The sequence below is a fragment of the Pyrus communis genome, chromosome 3, assembly GCF_963583255.1.
Source record: "Pyrus communis chromosome 3, drPyrComm1.1, whole genome shotgun sequence".
Classification (NCBI taxonomy): domain Eukaryota; kingdom Viridiplantae; phylum Streptophyta; class Magnoliopsida; order Rosales; family Rosaceae; genus Pyrus; species Pyrus communis.
In genome coordinates this window covers 22,467,755-22,488,103 of record NC_084805.1, presented here as the reverse complement: position 1 = coordinate 22,488,103, position 20,349 = coordinate 22,467,755, and the positions used below count along the sequence as shown (strand labels likewise).

At 36.8% G+C, this 20,349-nt stretch overlaps 2 protein-coding genes and 1 long non-coding RNA gene across 4 annotated transcripts; all 3 read right to left on the bottom strand.

Moving 5' to 3' along the window:
• LOC137729634 (inosine-5'-monophosphate dehydrogenase 2-like) lies at nt 1–4,116 on the bottom strand. The gene is made up of 4 exons (XM_068468627.1): nt 2,642–4,116; nt 1,992–2,171; nt 820–1,077; nt 1–407 (listed from the first exon to the last, which is right to left on the bottom strand). Exons 1-4 carry the CDS (start codon nt 3,635–3,637, stop codon nt 336–338), a joined length of 1,506 nt encoding a protein of 501 aa, XP_068324728.1. The 5' UTR covers nt 3,638–4,116; the 3' UTR covers nt 1–335.
• A 3,207-nt stretch (nt 4,117–7,323) lies between these two features.
• On the bottom strand, nt 7,324–10,539 carry LOC137727610 (MDIS1-interacting receptor like kinase 2-like). The gene is made up of 2 exons (XM_068466441.1): nt 7,926–10,539; nt 7,324–7,831 (listed from the first exon to the last, which is right to left on the bottom strand). Exons 1-2 carry the CDS (start codon nt 10,471–10,473, stop codon nt 7,482–7,484), a joined length of 2,898 nt encoding a protein of 965 aa, XP_068322542.1. The 5' UTR covers nt 10,474–10,539; the 3' UTR covers nt 7,324–7,481.
• Nucleotides 10,540–19,460: 8,921 nt separating this feature from the next.
• On the bottom strand, nt 19,461–20,258 carry LOC137730232 (uncharacterized). 2 transcript variants are annotated; one of them, XR_011068104.1, is made up of 3 exons: nt 20,092–20,258; nt 19,842–19,989; nt 19,461–19,632 (listed from the first exon to the last, which is right to left on the bottom strand). It is a non-coding gene; the product is annotated as an uncharacterized lncRNA (long non-coding RNA). The 2 variants fall into 2 exon arrangements; XR_011068103.1 differs by having other exon boundaries at nt 19,842–19,980; nt 20,092–20,249.
• Nucleotides 20,259–20,349: the final 91 nt, after the last annotated feature.

Here is a 20,349-nt window from a genome sequence, read left to right as displayed (position 1 = left end):
TGAACAATTGAAACCGCATTATTTAATACTAATTTGTAATGAAAACTAGTAACAAACATAACACAGACAAAGTCTAACTAGTCATATCTCACATTTAAAGTGCAGTGTCAAACAAATGCAGGCAGACGGAAGCTCTCATGGCAACCAACAAAATGCCAGAGAACCGTTTGAGACCAAAACTTTCGCTGCTCGAAAGACCCGGTAGCAGTTTGACAGGCTCGCCCTTGTTATACTAAATTGGCGATATCAGATGCAGAATGGAACACGGAAGAGTTCCCAATTCCCCAAGATAGCAGTCACCAGCAGGAATGAGAAAAGCTGAAAAGATATAACCATCAAAACGATTTCTTCTCGTAAGAAACCAGACCATGAACTCCACCTTCTACTTGTGCTGCTCCTGTTCTTACCTGCATAGTAAAATACATTGTCAACTGATTGAGAAACCATATTAGTTCTTGATACGACCATCATTACATCTCAGATTCCTTGAGCAATAACAAGGTAATCGTGGAGTGCGCTTTTACTTGAGGTAAAATGGGGATGGAAAACTATCTAAGAAGTAAATAAGTGTCTGAATATGAGTGACACACAATGGCAGTACTCTAGATTAATAGGTTTCTTCCCCACTCCTTTCGGTAGTTTAACCTAAGAGTGACGAACAAGAATACAACATGATATGGAACGGACTACAAAAGAGTAAGTTATCGAAAGAAACATTGGCTACAATATCAGTTCTCAATTAAAGCATAGAACTAAATTGACATCCTTAATAACGATGATATGAATAACACAACAACGTCTGCAAAATGGTCTACTTACCTCTAGCCTTAAAACACTTGATTTTAAGAGTTCATGAGCAGACTGCAATGAAGAAGCACCAAGATCTTGGAAACCTTGTTTCACAGCTTGCATTGTATATGGTATGAACTTCAAAACAGAACCTTTGTCTGCAACTGCCCCAACAACCCCCTGTGCAATTTTCAGCTTAGCTGTATCGCCCAAGTACCTCTGATCACTCCCTTTTGTCATTGCTTCAAGAGACCCCATGCCTCGATATTTTTTGACTCGGCGACCATTCTATTGGAAAAAATGAAATCACTTATATCAAACTGTTTCCTTAATAGAGGTTAAGTGTGCAGAAAGCTAATTAACAATGACAAAGAAATAACAAACAGCATGTTGCTTATAAAAGACAAGTATACTGTAAATCCGGTGCAATTTATGTAGACGATTTTTGCTTTTAGTTCAGAAATAAAGGAAGATACACATAATTTGGGTCGTAGGTTAGATTAGCAAAGACCCTCTGTTCAAAACTAAAAAATTAATCAATTGCTTAATTAGATAATTACCATAAAAAAAATAAAAAATAAAAAATAAAAGCAAAGACACAGAAATTAAATACTATGTCCAATACACTTCCCCATAAGTTTAGCTTTGACATGCATCCATGAAAAACCCAATCACAATTTCAGGGAACCAGACCCGTATCTAGCCTAATCCTAACCCCTTTTGCCACTTACTGTCACCACTTGGGTTAACCCGAAGGAGTCCAAAACCCCTTACTGTATGTAGGCTTCAAACTGATTAAGTTCAGGTCATCAGGGAGAGAGTCCATGCAAACATACCAATGGCATTCCTAATAATGTAAAAGCATTAAAGATTGATGGCAAACCATAACACATCAATGACTAATCCGTCGAACGATATTGATGCAGTCCAAAAAGGATGAGAAATAACTCAGGATGTCTAACATACTAAGAAAAACATATCTTCTAGATAAGTTTCTTTACCAATCACAGCTGCAATTCAGTATTCATAAATCAGCCTAATAAACTCCTTAAACCACTCAAAAAGTTGTCAAAGAACTAGAAAAGACATATGTAGTAAACACTCATACAAACGAGAAGAAACGTCCAAGTAGATTTAATATCTGATGGTATGAGCAGTATAACTGTTCCAGCAATATAAACATAAGTAAGTCCCAGACATACCTGATACACAAAAACCCCGGGAGCCTCCGTGCTTCCAGCTAAGAAGCTTCCCATCATGACAGTAGAAGCCCCAAGGACCAAAGCCTTGACAATGTGTCCAGAATTGGAAATTCCACCATCAGCAATCACGGGCACCCCACTTTGTGAAGCAATAGACGCAACCTTGTAAACAGCAGTTGCCTGAAACATATCACCAAAACCAAAACAACTTTGGTCATAAAATGGTATAGCATTCAGCAACCTGTAGAACAAAACGTCAAACAAAGTCTTCAAAAAGTTCCAAAATGTAATTATATATCTTTTCACGCCACAAACTACACTGTTTTAGTCCATCAAAGGGTTGTCACTGCCAGAAGCTAAAGTCGAACCTTTGTTTTCTACGCCCTATGTTCTTAAGTATCTAATAACTAAATAGTAAAATACCCATCAAAACAACGATTGTTAGGCACAATGTCATTGATCAACAAATCCTTAATCAAATAATTTTCATCCACATAGAATTCAAGGAATTTAACCGATCACTACAAATACCATAACTTTCAACACCTCCAGATTCTACAAATCCTTAAATTAGCCACCAATAATGAGGATGTCAAACTGAAGCATCAATCACAAAAGCAACAACTAACAAAAAGAAGGCATCTTTATACCTGTCCGCGACCGACAGCGCAGACCTCTTGAGTGGTACAAATTGAGCCAGACCCCATTCCAACCCTCAACCCGTCAACACCAGCCTGAATCAAATTCTGCGCCTGACTCACCGTCACCACATTCCCGCCAACTACATCCAAATTCGAGTACATTTTCTTCACATACTTTATCATCTCAATCTGATAAATGGAGTTCCCCTGAGAGCTATCCAACACCACTACATCCACCCCTGCCTTCACCAACTCCTCCAACCTCTCCTTATCCGACTCCCTCGTCCCGATCGCCGCCCCAACCCGCCACGTCCCGTCGGGACCCACCGTCCCAACCCCCAATTTGGGGTACCCTTTAATCCTCTCCACCTGCTCCTTCGCCACCACATCCACCACCTCATTTTCCCTCACAGTCGCCACCAAATCTCGTTTTTTCTCCTCCATGTACTCCCCAATCGCCCCCAAATCGTAACTCCACGGCACCGTGAAGTCCGTACAGTTCACCATGTAATCGTAAATCTTCACCTCCTTGTCCCCCAATTTCACCCAATCCTTGCCCGCCACGTACCCCAAAAGCTTCGAATTGGGGCTGCCACTCTCAGTAACCAGAACGTAGGGATTGGAAGCGTCGAAAACGTCGTCAGATTGGATTCGATCGCTTGGGGATTTGAAGACGGGGTTCGAAAGAAGCGGGACCCGGCGGGACTTGACGGACCGGACCATGTGGGCTTGCTCGGACGACGTCAAGTTGGAGTGGATGATGCCTATGCCGCCGAGTGCGGCCATCGAAATGGCCATGTGGGACTCGGTGACGGTGTCCATCGGGGACGAGACGCAGGGAATCGAGAGAGGGATGCGGCGGCTGAGGTTGGAGGCTAGATGGACGGAGTCGGTGGGGAAGTCGATGTAGTGAGGGAGGAAGATGACGTCATCGTATGTGTAGGAGTAGCCCTGGTTGAAGAGCCGGTCAGAGGAGAAGCCGTCTTCGAAGATTGAGGCCGACATTACGGTGGCTGTAGTGGGCGTCAAACGGTGGCGGCGCCGCCTAGAGAAAGAGAAATGGTTGGGAGGAAGGCGCGGGTTCAGGGTTTTTTGCGTGAGATGTTTTCCTTGCTTCGGTGTTTGGGAGGGAAGCGGAGTAGTGGACTTCTGCCAGTGAGTCGGCTACTAATATGGAGGGAAACGTCCAAATATATTGGTTGGGTGTGGGCGGCTGCATGACACCTAGCCGTGTTGCTTCTTTCTGTTTCTCTCTTGTTTCCTCTTATTTTTTTCTGGTTTTTATCAGTTTTTGTTTAGTTCTTGACTAAATTTAGTTTGATACTTACTAGTCTAACAAGTTCTCTAAAGATATTCAATGAGTACAAGGGCCGGTGGTGATCATCAAGTGTTTGATAAAATGTCTGATCGGCAAATGTTGGTAGGGATCGACAAGTTATGCCCTAGTTTCATTAGATATCAATAGACCCATTAAGTATTTGACAAAATGCGTCACTAATAGAATTATGCATTAAATCAACTGAAGTCAAACAATTTGCATGCCAAACATTGTTTTTATTGTGAAAAGTTTTGAACTTTACGTTAAGAACTCATAAGATGCGATTTCGAAATATACTGCTAACTCGACTTTATCTTAATTACTTGTTTTGATTTCACCATGTCAAATTTTATTAGTTGAAGTTTTTCTTTTTATTAAGTGGTGGCCGTAGATACGGATAAAGGAGTATACAATTCCAAACATAGGGAGTCATATCCTAGTAGATCAACCACATTACAACATTATCATAATACTAAAAGATGTTTCTAAATCTTAGAATAATAATCCATGTTAATTAATAAGTGGATTGCAGCTGTTTGGCACTAACAAAAGCACATTTGTCATGATCAGTTGAGCCATTGGCTTTGAACCTAACCAAGTTTGCATAAAATATATATATATAAACAATTTATAACATGAGAAATTATTGAAGTTTGTATTCATGATTGAACAAGAAGTTATCTTTACATTGTACTTATAAAATTCCTGTTCAAATTAGGGTTACATACACTAAAATTTTGTACTTTTCTTATCGAAAAGTTGAAAAGAAAATGAAAAAGAAAGAAAAAATGGATTTGCATTGTCATTGTGATCGAGTTTATTTTGATATCAATAATAAACAAATTGACACTCATCATAACCTAAGACGTCACCAAGATAATGGATCAGTTTTCTATATAAATTAAAATGCAATATGGAAAAGTATTGGGACTAAACAAGAAATGAGTGTTAGTGAAATTATTGAAATATGTACTCTCTTACTTGGATATACAATAACTAGCATGGCAGTTCTCCAAAAGAACAAGTGCCACCAGCAACCTTAGTCCTTTGACAGTAACTACTGAAGGCACAGGAAGCATGGGCGAACAATGTGTCGGGCATGAAGCATGACCCATTGGGTTGGATGGAAGCGCAATAGCCTCTTGGATGATGGGATCGGGCAGAGATGACTTAGCCACGCACGACAGGGCCACCGTCGGGCCTCGTCTTGGACTAAGTGGCGTAGTGGGCGGAGGGAACACCATGGGAGGTAGGAACACCGGCGGGCTTGGTTGAAACCCAATAGGAGATGGAACCGAAGAAGGCGGGCTTGGAACAGGATCGGGCGGGCTAGGCTCGAAATAAGGTGGGCTTGGGATGTAGATATTGGGACTAGGTATAAAGCCCGGCGGGCTTGGAACGCTTTCGGGCGGGCTTGGGACATTTTCGGGCGGGTTGGGAGGGGATGGATGGTTGTGTGCCGGGTACCAAGCCCGTTTGTCTCTCTGTTAGTTCGTGTGATCGTCCTTTCCCACCTCTAAGATAAGGTATAAATAAATTGTATTCTTCATCCTTAATATTATTTCCAAATTATTTCCTAAGACTATTTTATGTGTGAGTAACTTTTTCTTTCTCTTCCTTCACACAAAATGAAAAAGCAAATCAACAATTCAAGCAGGCAAAACACATAGCAGTGAAACATAAACAAGCCACATAATAGATGTGTATTTGCATCGTTCTCTTCTTGTCTGCTTCTTATTTTTCTTTTGCATCTTCGTCTTCTTCCTCTGCCTTTGTTAGTTGTGGTGTTCAAGTTTTGAATCACTTAGGAGTAATCCATCTCGAGAAATCCTAAACTCAATCGAGCAATACTTGACGTCTAAAGTGTCTTAGCACGAGACTTTGACAATGCAATTTTCTGAGCAAAAGCCTTGTAGATTTGGTAGAGAAAGTTCCAATTTTTGCAGCTGTCTAAAAGTGATCTTATTTTTTGAATAATCTCTATATTTGCCAAATTAAATTGGTAAAGACATACATACATTATTTTGTTGAAGGTTAAAGTTGAATTGGAATGAATATCAAAAACCTGCGCCGTTAGTTAACCTTCTTGATGAATAAACTAAATTTTAGTAGTTTTAATCAAAGGTAAAAGAAATTAACAATCAAACAAAAATTAGTAAAAAATTGGAAAGAAAAAGGCATAGGGACTAGCTTGAACACGGGACCTCGTTATTACTGGCAACAAAGGAACCAACGTCTCCAGTTAACCTCCTTGATGAACCAACCAAATTCTAGTTATCATAATCAGATAAAAGAAATTAACAATCTAACAAAGTAAAAAAAATGAAAATAAAAAGACGCCGATAACAGTTCAACCACGGAACCTCATTATTACTAGAAAATAACACCACTAGCACCTCTAGTTAACATTCTTGATTAATTAACCAAACTTTTTAATTTATATGCTTATAGAATCATATATGAATACAATACTATAATAATTTTTGTGCCCCATTTTTGGGGCCCAACGGTCACCTAGCTGGCACTAGATCAGGACAGGCCCTAATAATTTGGTTTTAAAAATAAGAATGTCAATTATGCTACTGATCAGTCTTTAGATTCATGTTATGGAACTAAATTAGTTGTTATTCCATTATTCAGTAAGATTATTGATCACACCTCTTCTGCAAAATCATTAAAACTTACATGTATTCTAACTTAAATTATGTCTTTCTCACAAACATACTTGATCAGAATTCCGGTTGTACATTTTACACTGCACGAACTTTTTTTCTTTTGAAAGCATGAACTATTTGTTGTGATAGGAAGGTTGGTACAAAGCGATCAAATTGCTGAAAAAAGGTCCTCTCCAACTGATAGAAAACCAAATTCGTTTCCACCAATAAAACGCAGAGTAACCTTACTTTATCACTATTTTTTATATAATATAAATCTGTTGATGTCAAAATTCATTGCAAGTATTTTAGTAATTAAATTTTTTTTCCTTGCCTAGGCTGTTTTCTTGGCAATGAGAGTACTGCTGGGAAATTTTTGGCGTTCCAGTGGACAACTTTTGTCATATTTTATTAATGTAAATGAAACAATATTCCTTAATATTTTTGTTATATAAATAGCCCCAACATTTTATAATCTTTTGTATATCTCCATCTAATCTTTTTAGCATGTAGATAGAAAAAATCTATGATCTTCTGTATGTAGACTGTATAATCTTTTGTATGTAAAAATCTTCATAAAGTTTTCAATATAAATAGTATTAAATGACATAATTTTTATTATATCTTTCAACATAATCTTGCATACAATTTTTAACCCTACAACAATGCGCGTGCATCAATTTCTAGTAAATACCAAATAGGATATTTTGGTCTAACCATTTAAGTGGTAATACATGTGGGACTTGCTGTTGAGCGAGTCCAGCTAGCACTCCTCTCTTATTCTCAATTTAACTACAAATATAACAAAGTACATATATGATATATTTAAACAAGACGATCTGAATTTCGTGCCAACTCAAACAATATCAAATGCAATTTAAATCTTAATGAGTTGTTCAAGTGTGATGTCTGGTCCTCCAATTGAAGCTGCATTTTGGAATGATAACGACTGAGAAACCATGTGCATTGTTGGCCTCAATTGCGGTCGCGAATCCCTGCATGTGATTGCTACCCTTGCAATGGTTGTCAGTTCATGTTCAACTTCAAGTGTAGGAGGTGGGAGTCGTTGGTCCAATACGTCCTTCAGCAATTTGTTTTCACACACAGATGGAGACGAAAAGGACGAGATTAAATCACCTAGTCTTTTTCCCGTGATCACTTCCAATGCCAGCACTCCAAAGCTATAAACGTCACATTTCTCAGTTATCTTCCTTGTGTAGGCCAACTCTGCATAAAAATTAAGGGAGAGCAAGCCATTAGTATGTATTTAAATTTATATTGTCACATTTCAACATTTTATATTTTAACTGTTTTACTTTACCTGGTGCTATATATCCATATGTGCCTGCAAGTGAGCTCCAATTCGATGAGTCTGGATTCAAAAGCTTAGCAGTACCGAAGTCTGAAATACAAGGCTCATAGTCATAATCCAGCAAAATGTTGTTGCTTGATAAGTCTCGGTGTACAATTGGCGGCACGCAATCATGATGCAGGTAAGACAGTGCATGAGCAACGCCTTTTACAATTCTCACCCTCTTACTCCAATCCAATTCTTTTGCTTCGTCTTCTTTGCTCAAGATTGAAGCCAGACTACCCTTTTCTAGGTATTCATAAACCAAAAAGGAGTGCTGCGAATTCGAACAAAAACCACAAAGTTTCACAATGTTTCGATGTCGTATATTGATTAGTGCACTTATTTCTTTGTGGAACTCCTTTTGCAATGTCTCCTCGCCGTCAAGTTTTTGATGGAGTTTCTTCACTGCAACTATGCTGCCTGATGGTAGCTTTGCCTTGTAGACACTTCCAGATCCTCCCTTCCCAATGCAAAATATGGAGTCAAAACCATTGGTTGCTCTTATGATCTCCCAATACAATTTTTTTCCATCAAAGTGAGAGATTGAAAAAATTTCATCATGGATATCACTCTTTTCTGTTCCCAGTTCTTTCTTTCTTCTTGTTTTGATGAAGACAATTGCAAGGAGAGAAAGTAAAACTGCTCCCAAGATAGGGAAAACGATTGCAAACACGAGTTTTCTTTTTGAGACGTGCTTATTGCAGGATTTTAGACCTACAACATTTCCACACAATCCTTCATTCCCTTCAAAGCTGTGACCATCTTGAAATGCTTTGTTGTTGGGGATGGGACCTTGCAAGTGATTGTAGGATACGTCTATGTACGACAAGCCAAGCATTCCATCAAACGTTGTTGGAATGAGACCAGAAAGATTATTGTGGGAAAGATTCAGCCCCTCCAAGCTCTGCATATTGCTAATTTCTGATGGTATCTTTCCGTCAAGTGAGTTACGACTTAAATCTAACTGTGACAGGTGAAATAACTTTCCCAACTGAAATGGAATTTCTTGACTGAAATTGTTGTTGCTCAAATTCAAGTAGTTTAAACTGATCAATTCGCCAAAAATGCTTGGAATTGAGCCATTCAACTTGTTGGTGGACATGTCAAGAGAGTCGAGTTGAGTGAATGCTCCAAATTCTGAGGGTATGGAACCCAAAAGTTGATTGCCATTCAACTTCAGATTCACCATAGAAGTCAATCTCCCCAAATCCTTGGGAACCACACCAACGAGATGATTCAAAGAAAAATCGAGTTCTTGAATTTTAGTTGCATTGGCAATCTCAGATGGTATGCTACCAGTAAGGTTGTTCCCAGCAAATCGTAGGGTTGTTAAGTTGGGACACTGTCCCCAAATGTCTGAGATTTCTCCATATAAGCTATTGTGGCTTAGATCTACAAACTGAAGATTCGGATAGACACCAAAGTCTTCAGATATGTTGCTTTTGAGTTGGTTCCCTTGAAGACGGATTCTGACTAAGCTCTTGCAACCTTTCAAGCTTTTCGGGATTGGCCCTGTAAATTTGTTGTTTTCGGCAGTAAACCTTTGTAGCAGTCCACCACTACAAATATCTCGAGGTAAATAACCAGAAAATCGGTTAGCAGCCAGGTGTACTTCCTCAACAAATTTCAAGTTTCCAATCTCTTCAGGAATGGTGCCGGAAAGTTTATTACCGTAGACAGAGAGATATACAAGGTTTGTCAAATTGCCAAAAGAAGTTGGGATAGAACCAGAAAGGGTATTGTTGTATAACACCATGATGGTTAGATTTTTCAAGTTCCCGACACTCAGAGGGATTGGACCCGATAAATAGTTGTCATACAGGTAAAGTTCAACCAATTTCGAAAGGTTTCCTATTTCGGGAGGAATAGAACCCGAAAGTTGGTTTCCGAAGAGAATCAAAGAAGTCAATTGGCTCAAATTACCGACAGAAGCTGGAATTGAACCCTCTATATTGTTGAAGTTTAGAGCTAGCTCATAGACAAATTTAAGTTGGCCTATTTCTTGAGGAATTGAGCCGTTGAACTTATTTGCATTTAGGTGAAGGACCTGAAGATTTGTTAAAAGACCGATTTCGGGTGGGATTTTTCCGGACATTTGATTGTAGGATATATCAAAATAGATGAGTTTGTTGAGGGAACTGATCTCAGGTGGGATTTGATCAAAAAGTTCATTCAAGCTGAGGTCAACATATGCAAGATTGGGCAAGGACATGAATGGAAATTCAAGTAGAGTACCTTGAATACTAGAGTTGGTGAGGTTTAATCCGTTGATGCTTCCAGCTGAGTTGCATGAAACACCAATCCAAGTATTGCATGGGGCTTCATTTGCATTCACCCATGAGGTCAGGTTGTTTTGGGTTTGGTTTTGAAAGCTGGCTTTCCATTTGAGGAGTGCTTCTGCTTCAGTGGAATTGGCAGAAGCAAAAGAACTTTTTTGTGATGAAGCTAACTGAATATACAAGATAAGGCAAGCTGTCAAGCATAGTTTATCACAATAAATTGAAACTCTACCCATGGTTTTTGTGTATACCTTTTTCTGAAGCGATTCAGGGCTTGATATTATAGTGAGCTGTATTACTAATTTGCATATCCTCTATTTGTTTTTCTTATCTTTCACTTTTCATCCAAATGGTTAATTAAAACTTACAACCCGGTGATGTTTTTATTATTAAAGTTAAAGAAAACGGGAGAAACCTTGAACTTTCCAGTGATTTTTTAAGGATTTTTTTTTTTTTTTTTATAAAAAAAATATGTCAAATTTTAAGATAAAAGCAACCACCACATAAATTAAAAAGTAGGATTAATTTCATTTTATTACCCTAACATTTCTTGATTTTCAATATTTGGTACAAGTTTTTTCATTCCAGAGTGGTACATGAAATAGTAATTAGATATATCCGTTAAAATTACTGTTAAATTAGCCGTCAACTGATGACGTGGCGCCTACAAGGACAATTACTGAGAGCCACGTGTCAATATGACCCAAGTATATATTAAAAACTAAAAACATTAAAATTAAGAAATTTTAAATTTTAAATTAAAATTTTATTTAAATCTGGCCTCTCCTAATCCCCTTCGGCCATCTTCCTTCTCCCCCTCGCTTTCTTCCTACCCACCATTCTCTACCTAGCCTTCCTTGATTTTTACACCATCCCCTTCCCAGTAACTCTCACAATTCCCACTCTCACCGGCATGACTATTTTTACAACCTCCCTTATTTTTCAACTCATCTCCTCTCTCCGTGCAGTCGGGTTTATCACCCACAACGCATATTACGGATTCCATGATTGGCCCGTGGCAATTAACTCGGCAACCAATTCTGATTTGGCTTCCTTCTTTCCTAGGTATTAAGCCTGTCAATTTCTGACACGATCATTAATCTAACACGATATTACACGAAATTAACAGATTTTTAAATTGACACGATAACGAATCAGGTCTTTTTTTTTCAGATTTTCATTTTTGAACACATAATCTTTAGCAAAAGTAAAAAATGAAAATCTCTTTTTTTAAAAGCCCCCTACATATATATATATATATATATATGTATGTATGTAAAGCGACGTACACCACATATATCATCCATAAACGCCCCCACGCAAATTTATATCGAAAACGACTTGCGCATAATTTCAAGGAAAAAAAAATAAAACTGTCAAAATCACCTGCCGACAAAATTATGCAAAACGAAATATCTTCTTTGTTATTATGCGTGAGGTTTTCAACGTCGAAATGTCTAAAGTGATCACTAATGTCAATGTCATATACATATATATATATATATATATGTAAAGCCACGTACACCACATGTATCATCCATAAACGCCCCCACGCAAATTTATATCGAAAACGACTTGCACATAATTCCGAGGAAAAAAAATAAAACTGTCAAAGTCACATGCCGACAAAAGCAAAACGAAATATCTTCTTTGTTATTATGCGTGAGGTTTTCAATGTCGAAATGTCTAAAGTGATCACTAACGTCAATGTCTGCTATAGCATGGAAGAAATTAAACGTATCATTGGACCAGAAAATTGAAGCCTATCAGTGCATACTTTGAATCTTCCAAACCCAACTAACTCATTCCTAGTGAATGCTGGTGAATAACTTATTTAAGCGATACTATAATAATACAAGTAAAGAAATAATAGATTTTTTGTGTTTATTTACTTACTTTATCACCGTAGAATTACTGCTTAAATACTGGATACTCAACTTACGAAGTTTAAGGATTAATATCATATACTAATTTCTACTGGCACATCTCTCACTGGTGGAAAATACAATTACAACCTTGGTAGATTACTTATTTAGAGGTGATTTTTGCATTAACTTATTTCTTTCACCTACTCCTTCGTTTTGTAGTCTTTTATATATTAAGTGGTATTCATCTTTATTTGTAAAAAAGATTTTAGGTTCGACTCTCACTAAAGGCAAATTTAAACTACATCATTGCTAACCCATTTTGAGGCTAAGCCCATTTCATTTTCCTTAGTTCAGATAATATTCTCTTCACTTGGAAGTGAGAGGTCTTAGGTTCGAATCTCATGGATGGCGAATTTGATACCAAAATAGATTGTCCATTGTGTGGCTTAGTCGAACTCCCTCTCTTTTAATATAAAAATATCGATGCACTTAAAAAAAAAAAAAAAACCCTCCTAGATAAATTATATATATATATATATATATATGTAATGTGACCTACACTATAAATCTAAACGCGTTTTATTTTTAGGGGTGTGCTATCTACACATCATATTTTACTTCTCACACACCCCTTAATAATTTCTGTACGTTGATCTTCTTCAATTCATTTGATCTGACGGTCGAAAATTAAAAAGATATGTGAGAAGTAAAATGAAATGTGTGAATATCACACTTTTATTTTTATTGATACTTACTTGACATGGAAGATGGAATTGATTATGCATGTTAGGCGTAGGTCAAGATTTCTGCAACTCCATTTAGTCATCCATAAACGTCCCCACTCAAAACTGTCAAAGTCACCTACTGACGGAAAATATGCAAAACGAAATATCTTCTATGTTATTATAATTTATGTGTGAGGTTTTCAATGTCGAAATGTCTAAAGTGAGCACTTTGTCAATGTCTGCTATAGCATGGAAGAAAAGGATCAGGATCCTCTCCTGATCTAAGGATGAGGATCCTCATGATTAAGGAGTGTGGGTCGTTGGATGAAAATTTGACGGTTATAATTATTATAACTTTAAAGAGTCCCCCTGTTTGTAGCCGTTGGATTTTCATCCAACGGCCCACATTCCTTGATCATGAGGATCCTTATATAAGGATCGGGAGAGGATCCTGATTCGGAAGAAAATAAAGGTCTGATTGGACCAGAAAATAAGAGCCTGTCAATGTCATACTTCGAAGAAATTTTTTTTTATGACTGAAGCAGTGGTATGTTACGTGTTTTTATATAAGTGTTAAAAAATTATATTATTAAGTTATTAACTTTTTAACACACATATCTTATTATTTGTATAATGACACGTTCCAAGTGGTGTACCATGTACTGATCACACTGAAAAATCTCTCCATACGAATCTTCCAAACCCTAAGTAACCCATTCCTAATGAATGTTGTTCAATAACTTATTCGAGTGGTACTTTATATGTAATAATACAAGTTAAGAAAATGATATATTTTTTATGTAATTTTATTTATTTTATAATAGTGGAGTAACTGTTTAAATACTAAACACTCTACTTACATAGCTTGAAGATTAATATTATATACTAATTTCGAGTTGCACATCTCTCACTTATAGAAAATACACTTACAAGCTTGGCTTCGCATTCACTTATCTCATTCACACGCTACTCTATTTCGTAGTCTTTTATATATTTAATAAATCAATCTCCTTTTTGTAAAGTCAAATATTCAGCAGTTGTCTGCACTTTTTTCTTTTCTATGTGGTCATGTAAAAGTACAAACCTACATTAAAAAAAAGGGAAAAGAAAAAAAAAACTATGTGGTAAACATTTGAAACTGCATTATTTCATAACTTAAATTACCTATTAATAATTTTTTTTTAATTAAAAGAGAATGAAAAAATAATTTGATTATTTATTTACATTCAATAAAAATAAAATAAAATAAAATCATGAGCAGTAATATAAATTCGTAAAAAAAAAAAAAAAATTGCTGTTTTTTCTTCCACATATAACCATAATTTTTCAGTTCCACTTTCTCTCCCCCATTTCCTACTTTTTACCTTTTTATTTTCTTTTTCATTCAATTAAAACTCTATTTAATTCCAATTTTTTTTAAACACACATGACACACCTCGACCGAAGTCAAGGGCGCTGGCCGTCACGTGAGGGTGACGTAACCATGTGCACAGTGCGGAAGCAATAATAATAATAATAAAAGTACGAATAAATAAAACCAAACTACTAAAGAAGCTAGTTAAAGTAACACACTAGTGTGAAACTAAAAGTGATAGACAATATTCAGAGCACAAAAAGCCTAAGTGCAGTCCAAAAGAACAAATACTAATTACACAACATCCAAAGGTGATCCTACACTGGTGATAATTTGTTAGGGATGCTGAGAATTCTTCGTAAGCCACCAAAAGAGCACACCAAACTAGAACCTGGAGAGGCGCAAAACAGAAAGTGTGAGTGGGCAAAAACAAAGCTTTTCAAAATCATTTCATTCTCAAAAATTCTAACCCCTCTCCGTAAAACCTGTATAATTTCTCATAAAATAGAATATATAAATATATCACAACCATGCTCAGAGCAGCAACATTCACAAATATGTATGTATATAGCCATGTCAACTAACTCAGCATATGATGTAAGTAACCCAGGTAATGTCAATCAATGTAGAATATATGTCATCCGGAGTCACTTAACGTGACATGTACAGCTGAATCTAGAGCTCAAATCCACATCTCAACAATTATACCTGCACACGAGTCGGAACCACCTAAAGTGGTATGTATGACAGGACTGGGTGTAAATAAATACGCTTAAGTGCTACGATCACATGAAGACTGTGCGAATAATCGCGGGTCACCTATGATTCGGAACCACCTAAAGTGGTCTTTACGACAGGATTGTGCACCTAACTTGGATCCAAGATGAGCGTGTGGTGCGGGAGGTGAACATCACGTGAAGGACTGTGCCTTACTCTGGGCGGGAGCACTAACACCGGGGGGCAGGTTTATGAGCTCTCAATGCATCTCACGTAATCACTAATTCACAACCATAAACCATAAACTTACCTGGCACTTACATGTGCGTCCGCAACACCAAACATACATATATACAACTACTAATGCATAAATAAATAGGCAAACGCTATGCATGGCATTTTAAAACATATAAACATTCAATTTCATTTTCTGGGGAAAAGCACAAGTATATAGGTATATACAGAAAACCGAAAGCCCACTCACAGGTATGTGGAAGGGTCGTAACCCCCGAGCCTTGAGTGACTGCACTCGTTCTTAGGATAGGTTTCACCTATATGCGAAACAACTATAAAAACGTCAATTTAAAGCACATAACCAAAACTAGGTAATAATTTCTCATACAATGCTCAAATGGGTGTTTGAATATACCAACGTGATCTACTCAACCTCATGAACATCTCTATATTTTTAAAATAATTTTCTGAGGCCTCACTCGTCGCCACGTGCCGACGAGTGCACGGACCTACGCGCCCCCCACGCGCGGCCACGTGACAGTCACACTGACGGTGTCAGTTAACGCCGTCAGGAATATTCCGTTAAACCCTAACGGATTCCATTAAAATTGACTGACAGCGTCAGCATATTCTGTCCAAACTGACAGAATATTCCATCTTCGTCTCTGGCGAGTCGCCGGTCGCCGAAAACCGGAAAAATCTTTAAAACCTTCGTTTCTCACTTGTTTCTTCACCAATTTCTATGAAATTTGCACCAATGGAAAGCTGGAGATGAGTAGAACAATGTTATACCTGTTTGAAACCTCAAAGATCACAGGATCTTGCAGGAGAAATTCGAGAAAAACCGGCCAACTTCAAACTAGCTTTCTCGACGTCCACTTTCACCCAACGAACGACTTCGAGCTTCCTGATTACCTCACTAAGCTTCCTATAAGCTTCAAATTCCCTAAAAATCCAATATTTCATGTGTGCATGAACAGTGACAAAATCGGAGGTTCATGGTTCGACGTAAAATCGAAAGATTCCTTACCTGAATTTGGTATGGTTGAACTCATATGGTCCTCACGAACACAAAGGTACCATTTTCCACTTCGATCCGTCACGTTTGCAAGGGTTTTGAGTCCCATCCGTACAAGTGAGAATGAGAGAGAGAGAGAGAGAGAGAGTCACGGGGGAAAGAAAAGGGATGGGTGTGTGTGTGTGTGTCCTGTAGAGTCAACCCCCCAAAAACAATTAAACAACACCCCAAAATGACAAATAACCACCAAGGAAAAAATCGTCATTTCACACATACGATACGAATAATACGGGACGAGCTATCACACACATGTGTGTGATATTTATCATGAATATATATAATGAGACCTACACCACATATCTAAGCGCGTTTTTATCCAATTTTTATTAATATTTATTTGACATGGAACTAATTATTGCATGTTATTGTTAGTTCAAGATAGTGTTCAAAATATCGTCATAGGTAAAATGTCAATACGCAAATTTGTGCAAATATGTGAGAATATCGATGGATGTATCGATATTGTTATCGGCTTTTTTTTTATGGAAATGATAAAAATTTAAATAAAAAGAGTTTATCCGATATTTAACCAATGTGAAAAATATCGACAATCAAAAGTTAAGAGTTTCTCCGATATAACTTCATCCCCCTTTCTATATCTTTATTTGATCATATGGATATTTTTACAGAAATATAACACTGGTTTAAGGTTTATGCACATCCTATTAAGTCATCCATAAACGACCCCGCTCAAATTTATGTCCAAACAACTTGCGCTTGCACCACACAATTTCAAGAAAAATCAAAGTGTTGATGAAAGTATGGAAAGAAATGCTAAGAAGACTCTTTTAAAGTGGTACTTTCCATGAAACTCTCCGGCACCTCATGTTTTTTGTACGATATTTTATAATGCTGATACATGAATTGTGCAAAAACATGAAGTGGGGATGGAAAGTCTATAGAGAGTCCCACTTTTAAGAGAATCTCTTTAGTATTTCTCAATTATGAAAATTTCTTCTTGTTATTATGGTTGAGGTTTTCAATGTCGAAATGTCCAAAGTGATAACTATGTAAGAGAAATGCTAATTGTAGGTTTAATTTATTGATTTTAGTATTATCAAACTTGTGTTTGTCTTATTTATTTCAAGTTGCCTAGTGTTTAAGTTTAATTGCCACTTGTAAATACAAATATGCGCTGGTAGTGGTATTGTTCAGTTTAAAAAATAGTTGGTTTTTAGTTTAAAAAATAGTGATAGTACATTTGTTCAATTTTAGAAATAATTAGTCTTTAGTTTAAAATAGTAATAGTATCAGTGTTCAGTTTAAGAAATAGTGAGAGTGCTATTGTTTAATTTTTTTAAATAGTCAGTGTTCAATTCAACAAATAGTAATAGTGTCAGTGTTTAGTTTAAGAAATAGTATGTGTTGAGTTCTAAAAATAGTCAATGTTCAATTCTAAAAATAATTAGTATTCAGTTTAAAAAATAGTACAATACTAGTGCTCAGTTTAAAAGATAACTAGAGTTTAGAGTTTAGGAGAAGCCCCTAACAAAGTGGTGTTCAATATTTATTATAATAGAGATATTGCAATGATGGAATGTAAAATGTCTAAAGCAACAACTTAATTGCTTTAATTTTTTCTTGTTCCAAGCACCTGCTAATATACGTACCAATTCTAACTATCCATCTGATTGACTATCACATTCCGATTTTGCCGTAGCATGATATTGTCCGCTTTGCGCCACACTTTCACAAATTTGTTCATAGGCAAGAGAACCTCACTACCCAAAATGCGTTATGCTAGGAAGAGAGGGGCATGTACATATAAGGCCAGGGACTAACCCCTACCCCGTCGATGTGGGATACTACAATTCACCCCCCTTAGGGAGACCAATGTCCTCGTCGGCACATCTGAAAGGACGATGAGTCTGGCTCTGATACCAAATTGTCACATCACTACTCTGTCGTAGCACGATATTGTTCGTTTTGGGCCACGCCCTTACGGATTTGTTCATGGGCAAGAGAACCTCACTACCCAAAACGCGTTATGCTAGGAATAGAGGGACATGTACATATAAGGCCAGGGACCAACCCCCACCCTGCCGATGTGGGATACTATAGTTTTCGGAAAACCTATTACTTATTATGCTATATTGAGTTTTCTTAAACCTTAAGGGTTAGTATGTTGATGAATAACTGTTTCAGTATTACTTATATATCAACTTGGTCCACTCATGTTTTGTTTTGTGCCATCTCATGACATAGAATCAAGGCGTACAAACCCGAGGTCAAGGCACTCCCGCATCGGCATCTTCAAGTCCTCTCGGTGTACGACCCATCCCTTTGTTCGTTCAATTTTATATTATTCCTTTCTAGTGTCTCGGATTAGTTGTATGTTCTGAACACATTGTATGATCATTGTATTTAAATTTATAAGTTTTAATTATGTTTGTTACTTCTCACACATGTTAGTATGAATTCGTCACCTTCAGGTGTCGACCAGTATGTGTCTACCTTGGTGTTTGGAGGATATCAAAGCCGGGTGTGTCAGTGATGTTCCTTGTTTCTGTTTTGCAGGTTTAGACCTAAACTTTAGGTTCGTCTTTAGAAGGGTTAGGTTTCATGTCCCCCCCCCCCCCCTTATTTTCGTTGTGTTTTGTTCTAGAATGATAAGATTTATGTCCTCCCTTCTTTTCATGTATTTTCTTTATCCTTTTTTCTTGTATTATGAGGGATTAGATTTATATCCCTCCTAACTAGGTGTACTCTTTTTTTATATCAATAGAATTCTCCTTGTACCGTCAAGGTTTTCTATAAAATTAAAAAAAAAAAGTTAATAAATATTATTATTCGTGATGTAAAAATGTCAAATCACATGTTTTAGTTATGATACAGATTCAAAAAGAAATTTATTATGAGGTTTCAATCTCCAATGTCCAACGTAAATTAATAACTTTGTCAATAACTCATGTTCAAGGAGTGAAGGACAACTTATATGGTGTAGATTCACCATGACATACAAGTTGTTATCTTCACCTTCACCCTCATCTTTGGCTTCTAATTTCACATGCAACATGTTTACCTAGTTCAGATATAATAAAGCCGCATTCCCATAGCTTATACATTAATGGTGCTGCTTAGATATACTATTAAAACTTAGTTGCGGAATCAGAAGTTTGGAGTCATGAATTATATTTGACTCAAATCCACTCCAATTCATCGAAGAAAAATAGACGTTTTTTTGGAAAACTTGGCGTTACAAGAGAAATTTATTGAGATGAGAAAAAAAAAATTATACCTAGCCAAGGAGGGACATAAACCTTATTCATCATAAAGTAAGAACAACAAAATACAAGAAAAGAGGAAAGGATATACACCTTATCTCTTTTGAAAAAGAAAATACAAGAAAAAGAGAGGGGTGGACATAGGACCAAATCCCTCTAAAATAAAATTTAAAAGGTAAGAACCTGCAACACAAGCTGCAAAACAAGAAAGAAAAATTCAAAAGGATTAGGTAAAAATGAAATTTGGATTGAGCTGGTTTAACCATTTTCCAACACATCAACAAAAAAAGCAACATTTGAAAAGTTATATATTTCAAAACATCTACTCTTTTCCCACGTTTCAATTCTATCAAAAATTTTTTTTTTATCGGAACATAAAAACTTCATCGAGTAAACCAACTTACATATGGTTCGATCGGTTTAATGCACACCCCTAATTTTTTGTTCTATGTCCTGGCACTGGCCCATGATTATAAGGATTTGGTACGGGAATCTTTCTCACAATATGCAGATGCGACCGGCTGATGATCTTTTCTGCTACATCTGCAATGACTAATGAACTTTCATTATTAACTAGTTAACAACTTACGAATCATATATAGATGCTAATCAAACAACGATTTATTGTATGAGAGAGAGAGAGAGAGTAACTACCGTGCTTTGGATTTTCAGAAACGTTGGCAAAGACTAATTTGGATGAGAACAACAGCAATAGAATGATGGAAATCATGTAAACAACGTTGGCCTTGTGAACCATATTGTATCAGCTCGAGACACAAGTTTGGCTCCTTCGTTCCCATATAACTACTTATTATATATAATGCGATGTCTAAACGCTTTGTTTTTTTAGTACAAGTTGTTGTTGACCTAGAACTACCCAAGTCAAGGGTTTTATCCCTTATCATTTTATGA